The following is a 24077-nucleotide window of genomic DNA, read 5'->3' on the forward strand; positions in this document are numbered from 1 at the left end:
GCTGCGAGTGAACAGACGTAGCGCACCGAAAACTCCCGAAGACTCCCGAAGGCGCACGCTCTACCCCTCACGAGCCGCATCGCGCATGCTCCTGGACCGCCTTGACGTCAGTGCCCGAGGAGCGAGCGCTGGGCAGGCGGCGGGCGCGGTGGTCGGGATCCTTGCTGGGCGGTTGGTGACCTTCCCAGAGTCCGCAATAAATGGTGCGTCCTCGTAACATAACAAGAGTGCACTCTCCATCCAGGTGAATGTCATACTGCCTGTCAAAGCCCCCTGGACCCCACTATCTTGTCTGTTGGAGTCCTGCTCTGTGGGCAAAACCAGCGGCGGCCCCCAGTAACCAGAGACCCGCACAGGCCGCTAGAAACTTGTAGTCCCCAGAACCTGGCCGACCTGTCAATCATGCCCTTTGGGAGTTGAGAGGGTTGAGAAACACTCCCATTTTCCAGCATTCGGGAGTCGAGCTTGATTTGCAGCAAATCCAAGACCATGTTATTTATTGTCTACTGTGTGCTGAACATCTTGTTAGGATTGGTGGCGGACGGATGAGTTCGTACCCCAGCTCTCATCCTCACGTTATGGTAGGCAGAAAGCTGAACTTGCAAAGTAGGATGTAAGAAGAAAAAGTGCAATCGTAAGTGCTCTTCAAGGTCACAGAAGGGTCAGAGTAACAATTTTCTGGAAGATGCGGGGTTTGAATTAGGCTTTGAGACGTGAAATGCTCTAGATTAGAGGAAAACTGCAAAAATCAAAGGATGGATGTGGCAGGGAGTGGCAAGAAGAGTGGTCAGGCTGTAGTGGAAGGTGTATGTTGGAGAGTGGGAAGCAGGGCTTAGCCGGGGAGGAAGACCAAGTGGTCTTTTAGCCTCACTTTCAGAAAGGGCCCCTCGTTTTGACTTTCTCTCGGACTGAAACTCAAAGCACAGGCACTGCGATATGTTGTCAGTTTTAAATAAAAGACAACATCACAGGACTTAACCTGTGTCCAGTTTCTGGACCTACTATTGCTCTATGAATTAGTACATTTTTTAAAAATCCTGTGATTAACTTGGGAGTAGCAAAATTACATTACATTGTGTGTGTGTGTGTGTGTGTGTGTGTGTGTGTGTGTGTGTGTGTTATAAACTTTCAAAATATGCCATAGTTTTTGTAACCTGTTTTGGCATTATTCAGTTTTTATGTGCCTGAAGTCTCAAGGGAAGTGAACCCAAATCTTTCTTGACTTACAGCAGCAGCTTATGATGATTTGGGGGCTTAGTCCTGTGCAGTGGATGATTCCATTTTGATGCCTTTCCAAGACTTCTATATGAATTCACAGAAAATCTTTGTTAGGCCACTTGTTCCTAGTTTTTTCTTTTAGAAAATAAGATTATAGTTAACTAAAAGGTATTTGTTTTCAAATTTGTCAGGTAATGAAACACCTGGAAGCCAGGATGCTTTTTGTAACATCTTGTGAAATAATGCTGTTGTATTTAACCAATTGTAGAATTTTTTGTTAAATTCCACCTTTTCCACATCTTAGTAATAATATTTGCCATATATTTAATAAATTTTGATGTTGGCAAAATGCTATCCATTACCTTAATTGTATCATAACTTTGAGTGAGGTTTTATGTTTTTTGCATACCATCATAATGCAAATCAAAGAAGTCTGGGAAGGCATTATTTGAGAAACACTGCTACACAGGAGTTCAAAAAGGGCTGATCAGACTCTGTGACAATCGATGAACTAAGATAGAGATAAAATTGGATTTGAGACTGAATTCAGTTCCGTTAAGGAAGGAAGATGGATTAATACATTTGGAAAGATTTCCAAGAGCTGGGGGAAAACTAAAGGAAAAACAAACTTCTAGTTAGTTCATAATTAACCAAAGAAATAATACTAGATAACAGAATATGCATTTTGTGACCATTCCATATGCTAGAGTTTTTTTGTGATTTTATTCTGCTAACACTCCTGAAATCAAATGGCATGTGACAGAAGTAATCAAGGTGATTGAGTGTTAAATTTACACACAACATAAAATTTCACTTCAGGAATCACCTTGGTGATAAAGGTGTAACTGGATAAATTGGCAGAACACAGAGATTTCTAAATGCTAAGCAAGTGGCATTTATACACATAAATTGCCTTCCGTTTGCTCTGGATTAGAAAAGAATGAATGAACTATTTGATTTTAATTCTCAGGTTTTGACTATGGACCTCCAGGTCATCTTATCCAAAAAAAAAAAAAAAAAAAAGCTAATCCTCAATTTCCTTACCCTTTAGAAAGAGCTTTAACTGCAAGAATTGTAAATTAGCAATAATCTTGAAGAGAAGATTGGGTTTAACTGTTGGAGCCAATTTTTTTTAATATGAAATTTATTGTCAAATTGGTTTCCATACAACACCCAATGCTCATCCCAACAGGTGCCCTCCTCAGTGCCCATCACCCACCCTCCTCTCCCTCCCACCCCCCATCAACCCTCAGATTGTTCTCAGTTTTTAAGTCTCTTATTGGAGCCAATTTTTTAATAAAGAGGAGTGAATTGCCGTAAGAAGGTATGAGTCACAATTTTCCCTAAGGCAAATTTTCAAAAAGCAAATGCAGTTTTTTCCAGATCTTCAATTTTATCTAATATTTTGCCTATAATCATTTATTTATCTTATGGAATAATAAATGAACCAGGTTAGAAACATCACCAAGTCTGCAAAACAATATCTGGTTAAAAATTTCTCGTATGATAAGTTTTTTATTTGATTTATTGTAATTTAACTATCTGTAGGATGTGTTTTCGCTAATGTTTCCCCGAGCTTAGCAGATAAAATTTACAGGTGTAGGCATTAGTAAGCCAGATATTGATTTTAAGTTCATTTTAGATGTTCTTGCAGAATGCAAAGTAAGTTAAAAATTGTTTTCCTGACATCATATTCCTGTTGTGCCTAATTTAGGTACGTTGTTAGGAAGAATTTTAAAGATGCTTTAAAGAGTCTTAAATCTATTTCCTAAATGTCTATTTACTGATTAAACAAAGAATTTTGCTAATTTAGACTTCTCTTTTGTTCTGTTCTCTTCTATACAGTATTTTTATTTATTTTTTAATTTTTTTTAATTTTTTTTTTAATGTTTATTTATTTTTGAGACAGAGAGAGACAGAGCATGAACGGGGGAGGGTCAGAGAGAGAGGGAGACACAGAATCTGAAGCAGGCTCCAGGCTCTGAGCTGTCAGCACAGAGCCCGACGCGGAGCTCGAACTCACGGACCGTGAGATCATGACCTGAGCCGAAGTCAGACGCTTAACTGACTGAGCCACCCAGGCGCCCCAGTATTTTAATTTTTTTTTTATACAGTATTTTTAATCATCTTCTGGATGTCTCACCTGAATGTCCTATAAACATCCATTAGTAACACCCAACAATTGAACATATTGATTCCCTACTCCACCTTCATTCCTACATTGACAATACTTGAAATGATACTTCTTCTCGATGACTAAAACCAAACACCTAGAGTCCTTGATTCTTCCCTCACTTTGTCCTATGTTTAATTGCTCATGAGATCTTGTGACTTATACCTTTTAAATGAATCTTTCTCCACCCTCCATTCCCACTTCCATTTTTTTTTAGAGAGAGAGACTAAAAGAGAGAGAGAGAGAGAGAGAGAGAGAGGGAATCCCAAGCAGGCTCCATGCTCAGCAAGGGGCCCAGCGTGGGGCTCTATCCCAAGATGGTGAGATCCAGACCTGGGCCAAAATCAAGAGTCAGACTCTTAACTGACTGAGCCACCCAGGAGCACCACCCACGTCTATTTTTGATCCAGATCTCCAGTATCTCTCACCTCCACTATTATAATGGCCTCTTAACCAATCTCCCTGCCTCTGGTGAATATCTCCATGTTTAATCAGATATTTTTTCTCACTAAAGTTTTATAGTTTGGGAGGGTTCCCACATATTTTAATTGAAGTTATTCCTAGGTATTATGAAAATGTTTTTCTATTGCTATTATGAAAGTTTTTTTCTGTCATATTAATATATAGGGAAGCTATTAACTTTTATATACATGATCTTATATTCTGCCACTTAACTTTCTAATTGTGTCTAAACTTTTTGATTGAGTGTCCTGGGTTTTCTACATATAAAAACCTATCCTCTACAAACAATGATAACTTTTCTTCTCTTTTCTAAGAGTTATACCTCTTCTTTTACATGTCTTATTACATTAACCAGCATTTTTACTGCATATTAAAAGTGATGGCATATTTCTTTGTTTAGTTTCTAGTTAAATTTAAGTAGCATACTTTTAAATATCACATCATACTTTCAGTAATATATCATCCTTAAGACTATTTTCTTATTTATTTAGGAAGTAGAAATGAAAGAACCATCATGAAAAAGATCTCAAAGAGGAGAGAAGATATGGAAAAAAAGGTAAGGGATTGATGGAGTTTATAAGGATCTTGATTATACTAATAGCCCAATTATAAATGTAGGATAATCCTGAACAATGTGATATATTTGGTTCTATATTCAAGTCATATAGTTCATGTGAGACCACTTTCAGGCAAATAGGCTTGAGCAGTGAAACACAGACAGGCCCATCAGGCCACCGGCCTCAAAATATCCAGAGGCCTTAACTGAAGGGCTACTTACAACCAGGCACAGTTACCAAAAAAGGGGGAATTCCATTCATTGCCACACCTCTTCAACTTCCCTCTTTAAAAACAGCCCTCTCCCACTGCCTCTTGGCAAACAGCCTCTCCTCTACTGTCTTGTGCGCCGCCTCCTTGTGGGGAGTCAGTAAACTTCTAGCTCCTTTGTTCTGCCCCAGGTGAATTCTTTCACCTTCTGCATCACTGTTTTATCCCTGTTTTATCCCTGCCTTCTAGTGGGAAGTTACAGAGAAATGTGCAGAACCCTGAAATGCTGGATGAGTTTATTAGGAATTAAAGGGAGACCTCTGTCAGTCACTTGCCAAAGTTGATATTCCATCCCACCTTGAAGGATTGCTGTTCCTTGGTCAAGAGTAGAATTAGGTATTTTTAATTGTGTTGAGGAAGATACTACAGGTTTAATAAAAACAGAACATCTTAGTTTATGTTGGCCTCATTCAGTAGTTCTTTAAAAAAATTTTTTTAATGTTTATTTTTGAGAGAGAGAGAGAGAGAGACAGAGTGCAAGCAGGGGAGGGGCAGAGAGAGAGGGAGACCCAGAATCCCAAACAGGCTCCAGGCTCTGAGCCTTCAGCCAGAGCCTGAAGCGGGGCTCGAATTCACAAACTGTGAGATCATGACCTGAGCCAAAGTCGGATGCTTAGCCGAAGTCAGACGCTTAACCGACTGAGCCACGCAAGCACCCCTCAATAGTTCTTAAGTGTGGTCCAGGAAGCACTGGTAGATTTTGAAGTTCTTTCAGAAGCTCTATAGACGAGGCTTTTACTGTGATAATGTCTTTTGTTTTAGTTGTAATTTAAAGAGTCTTTTGCCATTGTATTTCTTAAACTTGAAATGAAAAACAAACTCATAATCTATCTTGTCCTAAAAAAAGACTTAACATCGCTAGTATGGTGTAACTGCAGAATATTAAGGCCTAAAAAACTGTAAAAGAAATAAAAGCTCATTTGAACATATTGAGTTTTTGATAATGGTAAGATATTCAATCAGAAAAACCAGTAAGCAGCTAGAAATATGGTATTCAGGATAGCAGTCAAGATTGGACAGAGATTTGGGAAGCCCTGGGAATGCGTGCACACACTCTCCGAGGCCTTGGAATATGCCCACATTTAAGCTATGAAGAGAAGTGTGACCATTGAAGAATACACGGGATAAGGCGCCAGAGAGGTAGAAGAGTGGAGAACAGTGACATACAAAGTTTTCAGAAAATAAAGGTGCCCAACATCATCAGATGCTATAGAGTAATCAAAGAATAGCTAACACTGATAGTGTTGGGTTTCAAAGTATTTTCATATGTCTGATCTTATTTGACCCTCCTAAAAGATATGTGAAGTTGGCAATACGTGAACACTAAGAACTTACCCATTGGATTTTATCATTCAAACGTCCTTTTGGATATTACAGACAGCAGTTTCTTAATTTAAAATCCACCATATTTAAAGAGCTCATATCAGTTGATAAAAAGGTGAAATTTAAGAAAACAGGCAAAGAGTAAGACTTGGCATACTAAAGGTGATGACTTTCAAAGGGCTGATGACCACATGAAAAGATAAAACAAAAAGATGCAAGGTAACCCCCCACCTCAACTTCTTTGCAGATGTCAGAAGATAACAGTGCAGAAGAAAATATAGACAAGCATCTCCAAAATGCTTCTCAATAAGTATACCACCACTCTGATACTGTTGGTTTCTGTTTTTTAAAGATGTACATCTACATCTAATTCTCGGGTTTCAGCTGGGAACCCGTTTCTTAAGAGATGGGTTCAAACAGAAACGAAACTACCTGGATAATGCGAGATGGGCATAAGAAAATACATAGTAAATATGTGTAATAAAGCCAAGTTTTGTTTTCTAACCCTTTTCACAAATGTGGAGAAGCCGCTAGTGCTTGAGACTGTGTTAGACCGTAAAGATACATAGATACAGAACCTGCTTCGGGAAGGTGTAGAGCTCAGGGAGAAACACAGATAAATATGGTTGAACCCTGGTCATCCATCCATCAAACATTTATTGAGCACCTACTTGGTGGCATCTGCCGTTCTAAGTTCTGGGAGTAGAGTATAAAACCAACCAGCAATTTTTAAATTTACCAAGGAATACTGCAGTAAGATTCTCATGACATACAGTGATTTAGCTTTATACTTAGGCTTTATTTCCACCAGCCTCTATGCAACCTTTGAGTACTCAAAGGAGAAGAAAAAGACAAATGCTAGGTCGAATAACCAATAGGCCCTCCATTTTCTAAGGTACATAGGACAGCACAACCCCTGTCCTTCTCAGGCCATCTGGTGGATTGTCGGGTGGATAAGCAGAAAATTACACATGGGTTGGTGTGCACACAACACTGGAATCTTCTTTATACCCTATGTTTCATATCCCTAAGAGCTGGCAGAAGTGGGGGGTTGGTAGTATTATATTGACTTTACAGAACCGACATTAGTAGTTAAAATAGGTACCTAGAAACTTATCTCTCTTCCTTTCAGATTCCTTTTTCTCCAGTTTAATCAGATTGAAATAACCTTGCTTTGTTATTTGTATATTCTGCGGGATAGTTTGTATAGAATATGACTATTCTCATGCTTATCTGAGCTTGCTTTTTTTTTTCTTTTTTTGCCTGACTACAAAGAAAAACTCTAGCCGATAGCTGAGGATACAGGAGCTAGGGGAAAAGTCACAAAAAGAACAAAATTCCATCCTGTTTTTAGTCCAGATTGAAAAAGAGGGAAGGGACAACAGCCATGGTCTTAGGTTCTGAGCTCACATGGGGCAATGACCGAGTCTTCATAATTGTCATAATCTTTAGAAATACATGCAATTTAGCTATTTAGTAAGTACTTTTGCCACTATTGCTATTTAATTATGTTATTAGAAAGTGTTATGAACTCTATGTTATTATGTTGACTTCTTGGTAGATTTAGATGCAGAAGAAAATCAAAACGTAATAGAAATGTCAAGAGGCAAAGTAAGAGAAAAACTAAAAAATGTTCAGGTAATGCTTCTTTTTTCTTTCCTATTTTCAGATTTACTGTTTACTGCAATATGCATCATAATAAACTTTTCTTTGTCAAAAAAGAGTGAAAATTCAGCCTTAATATATAGCTCCTTAAATCCCAACATCTTCAAGTTCTTTTCCATGCTTTTTTTCTTCAAACCTAAAGCCAAGAAAAGTTGAGTTGGTCATGCTAGATGACATCTCAAGAGAAAACATGTATATGCTTGTTAAAAGAAAAAAAAATGAAAAAAATAAGAAAAACATTGAGAAAATTTGTTTTTTATCCCTTTGGACAAAAGACTTATGAGCACAATTGTGGCCGTACTTGTGAATATTAACTTTTCCATACCACTTATTTATGTTGTGTTTCAGATTAACCAAGGTGAAAAATCTTTAACTCACCTACTCATTGATGATAAGATATATCAATGGCCTAAGGTAAATAAATTTTCTTACACTTTTTTTTAATTTGAGAGAGAAAGAGAGAGTGCAAGCAGGGAAGAGGGGCAGAGGGAGGGAGGGAGAGAGGAAGAGAGAGAGAGAGGGAGAGAGAGAGAGGGAGAGAGAGAGAGAGAAAGAGAGAGAGAGAGAAAGAGAGAGAGAGAGAGAGAGAGAGAGAGAGAGAGAGAGAGAGAGAGAGAGAGAATCTTGAGCAGGCTCCATGCTCAGAGTGGAGCCAGATGCTGGGTTCAATTCCACAATCCTGGGATCATGACCTGAGCTGAAATCAAGAGACAGACATGCAACCAACTGAGCCACCCAGGTGTTTTTACTTTTTTTTTTTTAATTTAAATTCCAGTTAGTTAACATGCAGTGTAGTATTGATTTCAGGAGTAGAACCCAGTGATTCATCGCTTCCATGTAACACCCAGTGCTCATCCCAACAAGTGACCTCCTTAATGCCCATCATCCATTTATCCCATCCCCACCACCTCCCTTCCAGCAACCTTCAGTTTGTTCTTTGTATTTAAGAGTCTCTTATGGTTTGCCTCCCTCTGTTTTTAATCTTATTTTTCCTTCCCTTCCCCTATGTTCATCTGTTTTGTTTCTTAAATTCCACATATGAGTAAAATCATGATACTTGTCTTTCCCTGACTGACTTATTTCACTTAGCATAATACATTCTACTTCTATCCACATTGTTGCAAATAGCAAGATTTCATTCTTTTTGATAGACAAGTAATACTCAATTGTATATATATACCACATCTTCTTTAAAAAAATTTTTTTAATGTTTATTTATTTTTGAGAGAGAGAGAGAGAGAGAGAGAGAGACAGAGTGTGAGCTGGGGAGGGGCAGAGAGAGAGGGAGACACAGAATCTGAAGCAGGCTCCAGACTCTGAGCTGTCAGCACAGAGCCCAACGCGGGGCTCGAACCCACGAACTATGAGATCATGACCTGAGCCAAAGCCAGACGCTTAACCGACTGAGCCACCCAGGCGCCCCATACCACATCTTCTTTATCCATTCATCATTTGATGGACATTTGTGCTCTTTCCATAATTTGGCTATTGTTGATAGCACTGCTGTAAACGTTGGAGTGCATGTGCTAATAGTGCAATTGCTGGGTTGTAAGGTAGTTCTATGTTTAATTTTTTGAGGAAACTTCATACTGTTTTGCAGACTGGCTGCACCAGTTTGCATTTCCACCAACAGTGTAAGAGTGTTCCCCTTCCTCCGCATCCTCGTGGACATCTGTTGCTGCTTGAGTTGTTAATTTTAGCCATTCTGACACCTGTGAGATGGTACCTCATTGTGATTTTGAGTTGTATTTCCCTGATAATGAATGATGTTGAGCATTTTTTCATGTGTCTGTTAGCCATCTGGATGTCTTCTTTGGAAAAGTGTGTATTCATGTCTTTCTCCATTTCTTCACTGGATTATTTGTTCTTTGGGTGTTGAGTTTGATAAATTCTTTATAGTTTTTCATACTAACCCTTTAACCAATATGTCATTTGCAAATACTTTCTCCCATTCCATCAGTTACCTTTTAGTTTTGCTGATTGTTTCCTTTGCTGTGCAAACTTTTTATCTTGATGAGGTCTCAATAGTTCATTTTTGCTTTGTTTCCCTTGCCTCCGGATATATGTCTAATAAGAATTTGCTGGGGCTGAGATCAAAGAGGTTGTTGCCTGTTTTCTCCTCTAGGATTTTGATGGCTTCCTGTCCCACAGCTAGGTCTTTCATCCATTTTGAGTTTATTTTTGTCTGTGGTGTAAGAAAGTGTTCTGGGTTCATTCTTCTGCATATCACTGTCCACTTTTCCCAGCACCATTTGCTGAAGAGACTGTCTTTTTGTTTTTCCGTTGGATAGTCTCTCCTGCTGTGTCAAAGATTAGTTGGCCATATGTTTGTGGGTCCATTTCTTGGTTCCCTATTCTGTTCCATTGATGTATGTGTTTTTGTGCCAGTACCATCCTGTCTTGATGATTCCAGCTTTGTAATACAGCTTGAAGTCTAGAATTGTGATACCTCCAGCTTCGCTTTTCTTTTTCAACATTATTTTGGCTATTTGGAGTCTTTTCAGGTTCTGTACAAATTTCAGAATTGCTTTTTCTAGCTCTGTGAAGAATGCTGGTGTTGGGGCACCTGAGTGGCTCAGTCAGTTAAGTGTCCAACTTTGGCTCAAGTCATGATCTCATGGTTCATTATTTGAGCCCCATGTTGGGCTCTTAGTTGATAGCGCAGCACCTGCTTCAGATCTTCTCTTTCCCTCTCTTTGCCCCTCCTCTGCTTGCTCTCACTCTCTCTCAAAAATAAATAAATGTTAAAAAAAATGCTGATGTTATTTTGATAGGAATTGCCTTGAACACGTAGATTGCTTTGGGTAGTATAGACATTTTAACAATATTTGTTTTTCCAATCCATGGAGTGATTCTCTATTACTTCTTCAATTTCTTTCATAAGTTTGTATAGTTTTCGGCATACAGATCTTTTACCTCTTTGGCTAGGTTTATTCCTAGGTATCTTAGGATACCTTCTATCCTGACTTTCTTGAGGGCTTTTATCAAGAAAGGATGCTGTATTTTCTCAAATGCTCAAAACCCAAAGTCTTAAAGGACCTGACACCATGTGGATCCATTCCCCTCCTCCAGAATAGAGCTTCTTCACACCGTATCTGACACCCTCTGTCCCTGAAAAACAGCCCCCCGCCTGCACAGTGCACAGAATCTATGGAGTAGCACTGCTAAAAGTAGCAGAGGTTATGTCCCCCTGGATGCACCTCTGTGCCCTATTGATGAAAGGTCTTTGGCTGGCACCCTTAGGGTCTTTTGTCCTTGGGGAGGCAATAAACCCTCTTCCAAAAGTACTCCAGGAAAGGGAATGTTCTCTCACAATGCGCCCCAGAAATCTCTGTACCACACTATGCACTCAGGGGATAGCTCCCTCCTCCCCAGGAGCACATGTCACAGCTCTGCTCCAGAGAAAGTTGCGCACTTCCAAAACCTCAGAGTTTGAGCTCCAATTGAAGTTTGTGGAAAAAAAAAAAAACCCTGTGAAAAACAAACAAACACACTGACAGACAGACAAACAACCCTGTGGAACTCAGCACTTTTTGCTCCCCAGTCTGTGGTCCAGAGAGGTTTTCCTTTTGTGAGAAATTGATGCCACACTTTCTCAATCTCTCTCTCTTTCTCTCCCTTTGGTCTCTCCATGGAAAGGGTTCCCTCCCCTCCGTGGCACCACTGTTTTTCTCTCCCCCAATTCACTTCCATGCACCTCGCACCTACCACGCTGTGTCCCTCCAACTGTGGAGATCCTTCTGCCAGTCGGCAGGTCGATTTCCTAGGTGTTCCAAGTGATCTGACCGCAATACAGCTGTGTTTGAGGCACAAGGAAAGTCCAGGGTCCCCCATCTTAACCCTTCCCTCTTTACACTTTTTAAAACAGCTTTATAGAGATAACTTTATGTTGCAAAAATTCACTCATTTTAAGTGTATGATTTAACGATTTTTAGTTAACTTACAGAATTATGCATTCAAAGGAGGAGAAATTGGCTTCTCAGACTCTCCATACCAACCACTAGATAGAAATATCTGCTCAGGAAGTTGAGGATTTTAGCAAGTGGTTTTGCAATGAGCAGAGATGAAGGGAAGTAAAGTGTATACTGACAATTTAGATATGCAGCATTGTTGCAGGGTGAATTTTTTATTTTTTATTTTAAAGTTTATTTATTTATTTTGATGGGGGAGAGAGAGATAGAATCCCAAGCAGGCTTTGCGCTGTCAGCACAGAGCCTGAATGTGGGGCTCGGTCTCATGAACTGTGAGATCATGACCTGAGCTGAAATCAAGAGTCTGATGCTGAACTGACTGAGCCACCCAGGAGCCCCAGGGTGAATAACTTTTAAAGTTAATGTGACAGTTGCATTGTAGATACAAACAAGGTATAAAGTAAACTTTGTATTTTACATATTTTAAAGTTATTTGGCTTCTAGTAACTATGAGTTTTACTTTTTTTTTTTTTTAATGTTTATTTAGTTTTGACAGAGAGAGAGAGAGATTGATCACGGGCACCAGCGGGGGAGGGGAAAAGAGAGAGGGACAGAGGATCTGTAGCAGACTCTGTGTTGACAGCAGGGAGCCCAATGCAGGGCTCCACCTCATGACTACTGTGAGATCATGACCTGAGCCGAAGTGAAGTCAGATCCTTTAACTGACTGAGCCACCCAGGTGCCCCTGAGTTTTATTTTTTATTATGGAATTAATTCCTCTCCCAAATCTCCCTACAAACAGTTCATTTTAATATGTGTGTGAGAAAGAAACGGTGATTTACATTTAAAAGATTCAGACTTGACAGTATTGAAAAATGAGAGCTTATTTATCAGCAAACTTATAACTAAGAATATGCCCCTTTTAATACTTTGAACTACCTATAGCCGCAAAGACTGTAGATGCCCTGCGGTGGTACTCGTGTGTTAGCACATCAGAGCACCCAAAAACTGGGAGAAAAAAGAGTTTGCCCTGTGCCTTCATTTTGGTCAAACTGTAAGGTAATCCTCTTAGTATTAGTACTCGTAGTAGTATTCCTACTCTTAGTAGTGAAGAGATAGTTTGGGAAGCAGAAGAATTGGGCTCTACATCATTCCGTTTCTTATTGCAGTTACCAGAACCTTCAAAACAAAAACCAAAAAACATAATGAACCAAACAGACTCTTGGTGCTCCTTGCTCACGACTAAGATAATAATTAGTGTTTACCACATTACACAAAAGTTTTTCTTCCACTTGGAAGCAGAAAAAAGTATTTCCACCCTGAATACTGGTTTACCATTGTTTAATCCACAGACTGAAGTCTCATTCGATGAAGGCCTTTGGTTTTTCATGCCGCGTGGTGACGAAGGCTCCAATTCAGGCCGGTGTTCAGAGCAGGTTGGATTTGTTCCCCTTCCTCTTGTGCCTCAGGACAATGAACTCTTTATTAAAGGCATAGAATGAAATACTTGGATGGGAGATGAAATTTTTATTACTGAGTCACCCTCTTCTCTTTTAATTAAGAATATGTTCAAAATAATAATTCTAAACATCGATCGAGTGCTTACTGGATGCCCAATGCTATACTGAATTTTTAATATGGACCATATCATCCAATCCTCATCCTAATCGTGTGAGACAGGTGTTACTATAATCTCTACTTTATAGGCAAGGAAGCTCAGGCACAGAGGGTTAAACATCAATAGAGCTGAAAGCACCGGCTTTCCCTCCAAAACCCGTGTTTTCTTTTTCTTTTGTTGTTCCTGTCCTTCTCTCCAAGTGTCCCACGCTGTTCTCCATGATCTCCATTACTCTCCGTGGATAACTGATTCTCCCTCCCTCCCGGTCTGATCCAGGACTCTTCTAATTTGTAGCAGTTCTTCCGCTTCTCTCCAAACTCCTCAGCCTCCTGTTACTCCCTAGTGGTCCTCTCCTCCGGTACCAGTTAGTCTCACGAGTCTTTCCCCGTCTCCTGAGTGGCCATCCCCCCACCGCTGTCCCTGCTTGCTTCTGTTCTACCCTTTCTCCAACTCCTCTCTGCCTTCAGTCTCTGCAGTTTCCTTGGTCCTCTCCCCCAGCACTACTGGACCTAGTGTCTCTTGGCACCCCTCAGCTGTTTCCTAATCCCTCAGGCTTCAGGAGTCCCTCTTGGACACCCATTTGCATTCTGATTTGCTTCCCTTTCCCTTCCACCCCCGTTTCTCTGCATCCTGCCCCGGTCCTTTCGGTCCTTCTTTGTTATTGTTGTTTTTTCTACAATAAAAAGAGCTTTATCTTTTAAAAGTTTAAAGAAAGTATGTACATTATTTTTAAAAATTCAGAAAACATGTGGAAGAAACTGAAAATCACAGGAAATCCCACTGCTCTGAGAGAAACCACTATCATTTTCCACATCTTTCTCTATGCTTATGCCCATACTTGCACGGACACGGACTTTTATATGAATAGAATCATATTTGTAAATGGCCATTCCATTTTCCAGTTGCTCAGCTGAACCTTGGTGTCATCCTTGGATCCTCTTTTATGGATACGGGTATTCTTTTGTTTTCCCAGAAAAATTCATTCTTTAACCCATACTATGAGACTCTGGGAGGTCAGATGACTTGGCGGAGCATGTACATGTTTGAAACCCATTTATTCAACACTCATTGGAACATTCATTGAGTGCCTAATGTGTTACAGGAAGAAGATAAATAAACAAATGACAATATACCTCACATCCAATTCATCACAAATCTCATTGGTTCTACCTTCAAAGTATCCTAGAATCTGACCCACTTTTCACCACCCCCACTGGTACAACCCTAGTCTAAGTCACCATAACCTCTCATCTGGATCATTATCAGTGTCACCCTCTGTTTTCACTATTACCTCAACAGGCTATTTTCTGTATCATACAGTGGTCAGAGTGATCCTGTTAAGATCTAAGACCATGCTTTCGCTTACACCTTCTAATGGTTTCCTGTGTCACTCAAAACAAAACCTCAAGTCCTCCAAGGCCTATGTGACCTGGCCCCCTTGGTACCTCTCTGACCTCATTGCTCACTACTTTGCCCTTCTCCCACCCAACTCCAGCCAGATTGGCCTCCTTCTTATTCCTCACAGCATGCTTCTGCCTCAAGGACTTCTACCTTTTATTTGTGTAGGAAGATTTTCCCTTATCCTCATGCTCTCTCTCTCTCTCACTACCTTTGGGTCTCTGTTCAAGTGATACATAATCTAAGATACTGTGTCTGACAACTCTGTCTACAGTAGTAGCCCCACCCACCTGGCCTGGTATTCTCTAACCCCTTATCTTGCTTTTCTGTTTCTCAACATACTTGTCACCACCCAACATATATCCCTTATCTATTTGTTTATTTTCTTCCTGAAACGTATTAGGCACTCAGTGAATGGTCCAACGGATGCTGAATAAGTTTCAAACATGTGCATGCTCTGCCAAGTCATTTGACGTCCTGGAGTCTCACAATATGGGTTAAAGAATGAGCTTTTCTGGGAAAACAAGAGAAAGGCCAGCCAGCAGAGTATACCAGGGTCAGGTACTCTGGTTATGGCTGCTTTCCTTCTTTTTTTTTTTTTTTTTTTTTTTTTAATTTTTTTTTTCAACGTTTTTTATTTATTTTTGGGACAGAGAGAGACAGAGCATGAACGGGGGAGGGGCAGAGAGAGAGGGAGACACAGAATCGGAAACAGGCTCCAGGCTCCGAGCCATCAGCCCAGAGCCTGACGCGGGGCTCGAACTCACAGACCGCGAGATCGTGACCTGGCTGAAGTCGGACGCTTAACCGACTGCGCCACCCAGGCGCCCCTGGCTGCTTTCCTTCTTGGAGGACAGGCAGGAGAGCAATTAGGTCAGTGAGGCAGACCAGCTACTTGGACTTCAGTGAGTCCGGGTTTAGGATTATTTAAATTTTTTTCAATGTTTATTTATTTATCTTTTTTTGAGAGTAAGAGGCAGAGCACGAGTGGGGGAGGGGCAGAGAGAGAGAGAGGGAGACACAGAATCCAAAGCAGGCTCCAAGCACTGAGATTTCAACACAGAGCCTGACCCGACACTCAAACTCATGAACCGTGAGATCATGACCTGAGCCAAAGTCAGATGCTTAACCAACTGAGCCACCCAGGTGCTCCTAGGTCTGGATAGTTGAGAGGAGCTGTCTGGAGAAGCCATTGCCCTGATGACTTCCTCATCACAGAGAGAAGAAAGCCACTGTTTTGTCGGAGGTTGAGTTTCTTCCTGCTGGGAGAAAGGGGAGTCCTGGTCCCAAATATATTGTCTAGACAGCCCAAAGTGAGGTCCAAGGTTATTTTCAGACAGTTCTGCCTATCACACCACAATCAGCAAGACATGTTCCTGTGACATGGGGGGCAGGGGGAGTCAGTGATATCTCTTTTCTACCACACCATACTCAAGTGTATCCATCTACACTTATGCATGGAAAATTAGGTGGATGCTTCTGACCTCATACTGCCTGTCACATAACACTAACAGCACAGACCCTGCTCGGCTGTGAGCTGCACAGTAAAGACCAGGAAGGTGATCTGGTCACCTTCCTGAATGGTGAAAAAAAAATGCAGTTTAAGACTGCATGACCTGATGTCTCTGAACTTTGCCCTACAACTGAGTTCTCAGTGGTTGAAATATCATAATCCAATATCTCAGGACATTCTCCATGAGAGAGGAAGGGCTTGAATTATAGTTCTATTCCAGTAATCTTTCATTGTGAACTGCAAAGAAGGGATAGAGAAAAATCATACTGCATATTGTTAAGCCTTAAATGAGTTCCTCTGTGTTCAATGAAATTTTATTGTAACAGTTTCAGCTCGAACTTGAACTAGGTGGCATGGATCAGAAAGACAATTCACAGCAAGGTCCCAATACATCTCATTTATCTATGTATTAATCTTGGGGACAGCACATTTACTTATTTTTCTTCTTGGTATTCAACAGAGATCAGTAAATGACAGCTATCCCAAACATTTTTCACTTGATGATAATTTACAAAGTTTTGCTGAAGACCAAGGTGAAGATTTTATGCAGGAAGTCATTTTTCCAGATTTACTTGAAGTAAAAGCTGCTGAATATGAAGTTGATCAAGAACAAATCAGAAAACGACAGGCAAACATTTTTGTGCCAAGTAATTCTCCAGGTAAAATTCCTTACAATGAAATATTTAAGTCATGAATGAATCATATGGTAGAATAATAGCTTTTTGTATGCTGGATAGATACAAACTACCGAGCTAAAACTAGAGGAAGTTTTCTGTGTTTGTTCCTCATGTCTTCTCTGACTTTAAGGAAACTGGTTAAAAGAGCTCATTCATTGTATGTATACATTTAGACTTCCTGCTAGACTTTAGTGGTAGGGGATATGATAATTACCTTTTGCTTCTTGTTTAGTCAATACCAGTTTAGGATTTTGGACTTTAGAGTAATATCAAGGTTTTGTTATGAAGTGCCCAACCAGCGTAAACTGCCAAAAGATATGATGCCACGCATTTTAGAAGATGAAGGATTCTATATTCAGAGAAAACCAGAAATCTATAAAAAGACCTGCAACAAAATGGAAAATCGCCTACTTACTGTAGAAGAGGCAAGTACGCCAGCTACCAAGTTACATCACTCATTCAGAGTATGTGACGTTTGTTTTTAGCGAAATACCATGTTACTCTGTTTCTCGAATATTTTTGATAGGGGAAGAGTTGGTTTGAAGAAAGTGGAGAAATTATGTCATTACCTTCACCCATCAGACAATCGTGGAATTTCAGGCTAAACACAAGCAAGGGATCTTTAAATTCAGCACTAAAGACCATATACAGAAAGGTAACCGGCAAGTTTATTTGTAATGATGGTGAAAAGAATTCTTGTAATATCAATGGTAACTTATGTCTTTGTGGTGTTAATTCACCCTTTATTGACATTAGTAAATCTAGTAATAAATGGCAAAACTATGATGAAATGTAAAATAGTCATGAAAATTATGTTTTTGAGGAACATTCAGTGATGTGGAGGAAATGCTCAAAATAAAATGCCAAGTGAGAAAAAAGCAGAATGCAAAGTTATATGTGATCCTAATTTTATAAGAATAAAGAATAAATGAATCAATGAATGACTAAGTGTACACATACATGTGTAGATATATTAAAAGTGGAAAAATATATCAAAGTTAATAATTAATTATCTCTTGTAGGGCATAGGATTATTTTTGCTTTATTTCTCTGTTCTAAATTTTATTTTATTTATTTATTTTTTTTTAATTTTTTTTTTTCCAACGTTTTTTTTTTATTTATTTTTGGGACAGAGAGAGACAGAGCATGAACGGGGGAGGGGCAGAGAGAGAGGGAGACACAGAATCGGAAACAGGCTCCAGGCTCCGAGCCATCAGCCCAGAGCCTGACGCGGGGCTCGAACTCACGGACCGCGAGATCGTGACCTGGCTGAAGTCGGACGCTTAACCGACTGCGCCACCCAGGCGCCCCTCTCTGTTCTAAATTTTAAAAATGAATATATATTACAGTCAAAGAAACAAATTTTATATGTATTCCAAGACAATGTGAAAATTAGCAGTCCATTAACCTAAGAGAAGAAATACTTAGACAGAAATAGTTACATTTAAAAATTGGTTTGGGGCGCCTGGGTAGCTCAGTTGGTTAAGCTTCCAACTTCGGTTCAGGTCATGGTCTCACAGTTAGTGAGTTCAAGCCCCACATCAGGCTCTGTGCTGTCAGCGCAAAGCCTGCTTGGGATACTCTATCTCCCTCTCTCACTGATCCTTCCCCACAGGCATGCGCACACATTCTCTCTCTCAAAAGTAAATAAACATAAAAAAATTGGCCCGAAAAATTTAAATCAGAACTGTTTACAAGACTCAGTTGCCCATTCACTTGCCTTAACTATTCCATAAATAAGAGATTTGGCTATAAGTAGATACAAAGTGGAAATAATACTAAAAATACTTACAGGATGTTATTCTTTACTCCCTCTGTTGCTTTGCTCTTTTTTTTTTTTTTAATGTTTATTTATTTATTTGAGGGGAGAGGGGCAGAGAGAGAGAGGGAGAGAGAGAATCCCATGCAGTATCTGTGCAGGGTTTGAACTCACAGATGGGGAGATCATGACGTGAGCTGAAGTTGGACCCCTAACTGACTGAGCCATCCAGGCGCCCCTAAATTATTTTTTATTTTTAATTCTTTCTGTCACTTTCCGTCTGTCACCTGATTTCTCTATTTTTCTAATTCTGATTTATGTTCTTTAATGTCATACAATTTTTCTCAATACTTTTCGTTCATTTGGAAGTACATTTCTATTTTTATCTGTTTCTGGATGTCTTTCTGTTGTACTTTGTCAGTGGGGATAGTATTCTACTGTTTATTCATTATTCTTATTTCTATAGATTTAATCTTGAGCCTTTTTTCTACTACTCATTTTATATTAAATTAGTTTTCCTGAACTTTTAGAGAAAAGGCTTGGCTTTCCTAGAAAGCTTTTTCTAATAATGTCACAGAACTCTATTGTTCTTGTGTAGGGTTAAAAAAATATATCGGGGCGCCTGGGTGGCGCAGTCGGTTAAGCGTCCGACTTCAGCCAGGTCACGACCTCGCGGTCCGTGAGTTCGAGCCCCGCGTCAGGCTCTGGGCTGATGGCTCGGAGCCTGGAGCCTGTTTCCGATTCTGTGTCTCCCTCTCTCTCTGCCCCTCCCCCGTTCATGCTCTGTCTCTCTCTGTCCCAAAAATAAATAAAAAACGTTGAAAAAAAAATTAAAAAAAAAAAATATATAGTGGCTGGATTTCTGAAATTTCTTGGCTGTGTTTCTCTTCCTAGATATTTTTCTGTACCTTCTCTTTCTGTAATCTCTGTGATCCCCGGCCTTTTCAATTTGTATTCCACTCCTAGCAGTTTCTCTTTAGTATGAAGACTTGTCCCAAAACTTCTTAGGAAGTAGGTGCCTCTAAGGCCCTGTAGTCCTTAGCAAAACCCCTTGCACTCACCCGCAGTTGGAGTAGATATAACCTCTTCCAATTTTACCTGCTGTTTCCGAGTTGGGATGCTGTACTTTCTGGTGAATATCTGTTGGCCCTTTGGGGTTTTCCTGCTGTCAGGGCCTTCAATGGCTTCATTGTGCTTCTCTTCCACACAATCACCAATACCATGCAGGTCTTTTTACTGTCAGTGGTTTGTCTCCATCCACTTATATTTTGAGTTTCACAGAGGATTCTTGAGATCTAGTTTTGTTATGGATCTTGTCCATGGATTTTGAGCTTTGCTATCTAGTTTCTCTGCCTGTTTTATTTATTTTTATTATTTTTTAAAAATTTTTTAGTGTTTATTTAAACATTAAACATGAGAGAGAGAGAGAGAGAGAGACAGAGCACAAGCAGGGGAGGGGCAGAGAGAAAGGCAGACACAGAATCTGAAGCAGGCTCCAGGCTCTGAGCTGTCAGCACAGAACCTGACGCATGGCTTGAACCCACGAACTGTGAGATCATGACCTGGGCTGAAGTTAGATGCTTAACTGACTGAGCCACCCAGGCATCCGTCTCTGCCTGTTTTAAAGGTAGAGATTTGGGAATATGTAAAACTATATTGCCATGGTATTCCCAGAATTACCTGTCTAATGAATTCTTAATTTCAGATATTTTCAGTATAATTTTAGCTTTAAAATGTTCTTTTGACATTTGATTCTTATGTATATATTCCAGTTTTCTTCTAGAATACTCCCATTTTTTCATGTATTTTCCCTTTAACTCTGTTTTTTAAACTTTTACTCTATTTTTTAAAAGGCTTTTTATTGTATCAAAACATGTATGAAAAGTTATAAAAGCTCTAGATGATATCTTTTTTTCAGAAAGGTTCTGTCCTTTCCTTTGTTAGGCATATTGAGTGGGGATAATAAATCTTAACCCAGTTCGAGACTTTATTGATTTCAGACTGGGTTGCAGTTTTGTTAAGGTTCAATCTGTATCTGTATCCTCTGTTTACCTAATCTCTTTCCTGCTTGACTGAAGAGAGTGGTATTTTCTTTCCTTTTTTTTTTTTTAAATCAATTGCTAACACATATCCAAATGCCTAGCATATAATAGACACTCAATGAGTGCTTGTATTATTTGTAATGCAACCTCAGTAGATGTCAACTTTTATAGTCCTAGTATACATCAGAAGAGAAAGACATCAGCTGACTGCCATAATCTTGGAAAATATTATTTTTTGCATGGTGCCTGTCACACCATGAGAGACTGGTAACGTCTCTGCCCTATCCTAATTTATAATATTACACATTTACTGACATTTTTTAAATGAGCTTTCCATCCCCAACACACATACACACCCAACATTGCATTGTCTTTCTGTTTTTTCCAGTTTGGTTACTATAAAAATCCATATCCATTAAAAATAAAAACGAAAGAATGAAAGAGGGAAGAGGGAAAACCCCTAGATTTTATCTCATCTTGTTCTTTGCTCTTATGTGGCATAGCATTTACACCTTATAGCGACAATATGTTTTATCTAAATATTGCTGAGGATAAAGCACAGATATTTTGACATAATTATCTGAGATGATTCTTCTTAGAGAGAGAGATCCTTGAAACAACTCACAGTTTGCTGAATGAATGAACGAACAATTGTATGAAAACAAATAAATGCAAAATGTATAATTTTTGGAGAAATATTAACCACCATCCAGATTAACCTTTGTAACCACCATAATCCCAAGTTGGAAACCACTGGGCTGAACAAGTACCTTTTTCCTCAAAGGCCTGTGTTCTCGCTTTATCCAAGCACAATTTCAGTATCTCATGGACTCTTAGACTTGGAAGTAAATGGAAATGTCACTTCACCAAGCATCTAAACTGAGTCTTCAAATTCATTCTGTAGCATCCTTAACAGATAATGTTCTGGAATTTGTGTCAGCCAAATGCTTCTGCCTGCTTTCCCCTTTTATCTTCTCCACATTTGTTACTCAGCCCAGCTAGCCTTGGAGGCAAGACTCATTTGGGGTTTCTCACCAGAATAAAAGAAATATGAGGGTGACTGAAGCACAGGTAATAGCTGCCCAAATACCAAAGTCCTCTCTTTGTTCTTGCCTCTGCCAGATTCCTCTACCCCAGGCCTTATTTGCCTGTTTGCTGCGTAGTTTTGCCTGACCATTTGACTATGCCCTTTACTCCCTCTTCCAACATTCCTCTTATGCGTTTGCATAGATTTTATACTTGTCGCCAGCTTGGATGTTTTTTTGCATTTATCCAGCCTTTGATTTATTGTTGCCTAGATCTTTGTGCTTTTGGTCTAACACACTTACCTACTTCTAGAAGTTCTCTTAATCCTCTGACTTAACTGACCAGTGATGAATCTGCTCAATAAAACAGGCATCTCTAGCTTAGGAACTCTGATCTTCAAAAGTTTATTTATAATTTGGTTGCTTAATACCAAAGCCGTTTATTTCATTGGTATTTTTGCCTGGTAGATGACCATTTTACTACCAATTAACTAAATCTTATAAGTGGAATCAAGAACAGGTTTTCTTCTCTGAGTTAGTCCTTACATAGAACATAGAGACTTACAAGATAAGGATAAAACAAAACAAAACAAACTTTATGGCTCTTCTCTTGCCTCCCCTCAGGCCAGTGAGGAAATAGGGGAATATTCCTGGCTCAGGAGAGAGTAGATAGGGAGAAATGTAGGCATCATACTGGTAACCTACAGTCCTTGAGAAGCACTGGGTCTGCCACACCAAGTCAAAGGTACAACAGCAATTTTTCAGTGTAACAGCGATTGTAATAACAATGGCACAGACTGGGAAGCACATCCTATTACACCAGACTGATCCAGAAAGAGGGCTCGAGCTCTCCTTTTTAGGTGGATGCAGTCATGGATCTTATTGAGAGTGGCTAGGCATTCGTGAACTAGGCTATCTATGCTGAGTAACCCCTTAACTCTCTCAAATTACATCAGTAAAAACTAGTCACGTGCATATTCAAACACATGTACTTAAATTCAGAATAGTGTACTAAAACATAATTGAATCATTTGGTATATTGGTTAAGGTTTACAGACTTCAGCTAATTTAGGGGCAGTTTGGTATACACGTGGAGACAATCTCATGTATAACAAAAGATGGTCTCCTTGTTAGGTAGCATTTATTTTGAGGGTCCAGGCCCCTCCAGGGGATTTTCCAGGGCATTACCAATATATTCACATAAGAACAATGTTTTAATAAGGGTTTACCACTTAACTCTGGCCCATGGATGACTATTAGAGATCATCAGGTAGTCGAACTATTGACCCAACAGACCTAAACAGACCATTTGTCATAATGTTTCTATAGGAAATCATTGTGGGGCTTATAACTTGAAAGTCTAACTTCTACCAGCACACAACAATAAGGTATGTGACACTAATTTATAGAAAGATGATTAAAATGATGCAATATAAATATATTTTATGAAATCAAGGGCCATAATCAATTTCAAGGAAGAAAAAGCAAATTATTTATTGCTTTCCTGTATCCCTTCATTTTCTTACAGTTAATGTGTTACTTTTATAAGGAAAAATCACTTATAATTTCAAAAGACATACAAAGAATAAAGTTAACATTATGTACATATTTTTCTTTAAAAGGCAGTGAAACCTGATCTGGAAAGTTCTATGAGGAACAAAATGGAAGGTCAAAGGGAAATGTATCAATTAGATCTTAACATTGTGGGTTTGCAGTTCAGCCATCATCCTCTCTTCAATCAAGAACAAGTGTTATGTGCTAGGCTGCTTCAACTTTATGAGTGTTTTCAGGACAGGCAGCAACAGAATTTACCTCAGCTGCTTTATGAGAAGGTGAGAATGGTTTTTATTCTATTTATAGAGTTGACCATTTAATATTGAAAGAGAAAACAAGTCATGCAGAGCAAGTTATCACAGACCCGAAATCAAGAGTCAGATGCTCAACAAACTGAGCCACCCAGGTGCCCCTAGTCCTTCCCTGTCTTAATTACTATATTTAATTCTTAAATTATAATGCAGTAGGACAAGTGACTCCTCATTTTTTCTAGGATGTTTTTGTATGCTCTTAAAGATTTGATCTTCCATGTGTTAGAATTAGCCTGTCAACTTCTATTTTTAAAATTCTATTACCGTATTTACTGTGATTGCATATTATTATATTAGTTTCAAAAGAAATTTTATCTTTATAAAAATTGTGTTTCCTTATCCAAGACTATCATATGTCTTCCTATTTGTTGAGATCTTCTCTGATTTCTTCCAGTAAACGTTTATATTAATTGATTCTAGTCTTAGAGTTCCTACAAACTGTCCCTGTGACAGATTTCTCCTATGCATGTTTAAGGGTACAGTTTCCTCCAGTTTTATTTCTCTAAAGATATTCTCTATGGATATTTCTGCTTTATACTTTCCTCAGTATATCTTTTTCTTTTCATTTTATTTTTTCTTGTTTTCCTATGTTATACATTTATT

The 24077-nt window shown here is 39.2% G+C and overlaps 1 protein-coding gene across 3 annotated transcripts in view; it reads left to right on the plus strand.

Moving 5' to 3' along the window:
• The first annotated feature begins 71 nt into the window (after positions 1-71).
• CC2D2B (coiled-coil and C2 domain containing 2B) overlaps positions 72-24077 on the plus strand; it is a 96834-nt gene continuing 72828 nt past the window's right edge. For 2 of the 3 annotated variants that reach the window (XM_058697291.1, XM_058697292.1), the window contains exons 1-2: positions 17307-17438; positions 23232-23441. In XM_058697291.1, coding sequence (XP_058553274.1) covers positions 17343-17438; positions 23232-23441 — 306 coding nt within the window. In that variant the 5' untranslated portion in view covers positions 17307-17342. Of the gene's footprint in view, positions 204-4344; positions 4410-8014; positions 8081-12929; positions 13014-16566; positions 16766-17071; positions 17209-17306; positions 17439-23231; positions 23442-24077 lie in introns of those variants that run through there. The other variant, XM_058697294.1, reaches the window with a different exon arrangement.

This window comes from Neofelis nebulosa, chromosome 13 (assembly GCF_028018385.1).
Source record: "Neofelis nebulosa isolate mNeoNeb1 chromosome 13, mNeoNeb1.pri, whole genome shotgun sequence".
Classification (NCBI taxonomy): domain Eukaryota; kingdom Metazoa; phylum Chordata; class Mammalia; order Carnivora; family Felidae; genus Neofelis; species Neofelis nebulosa.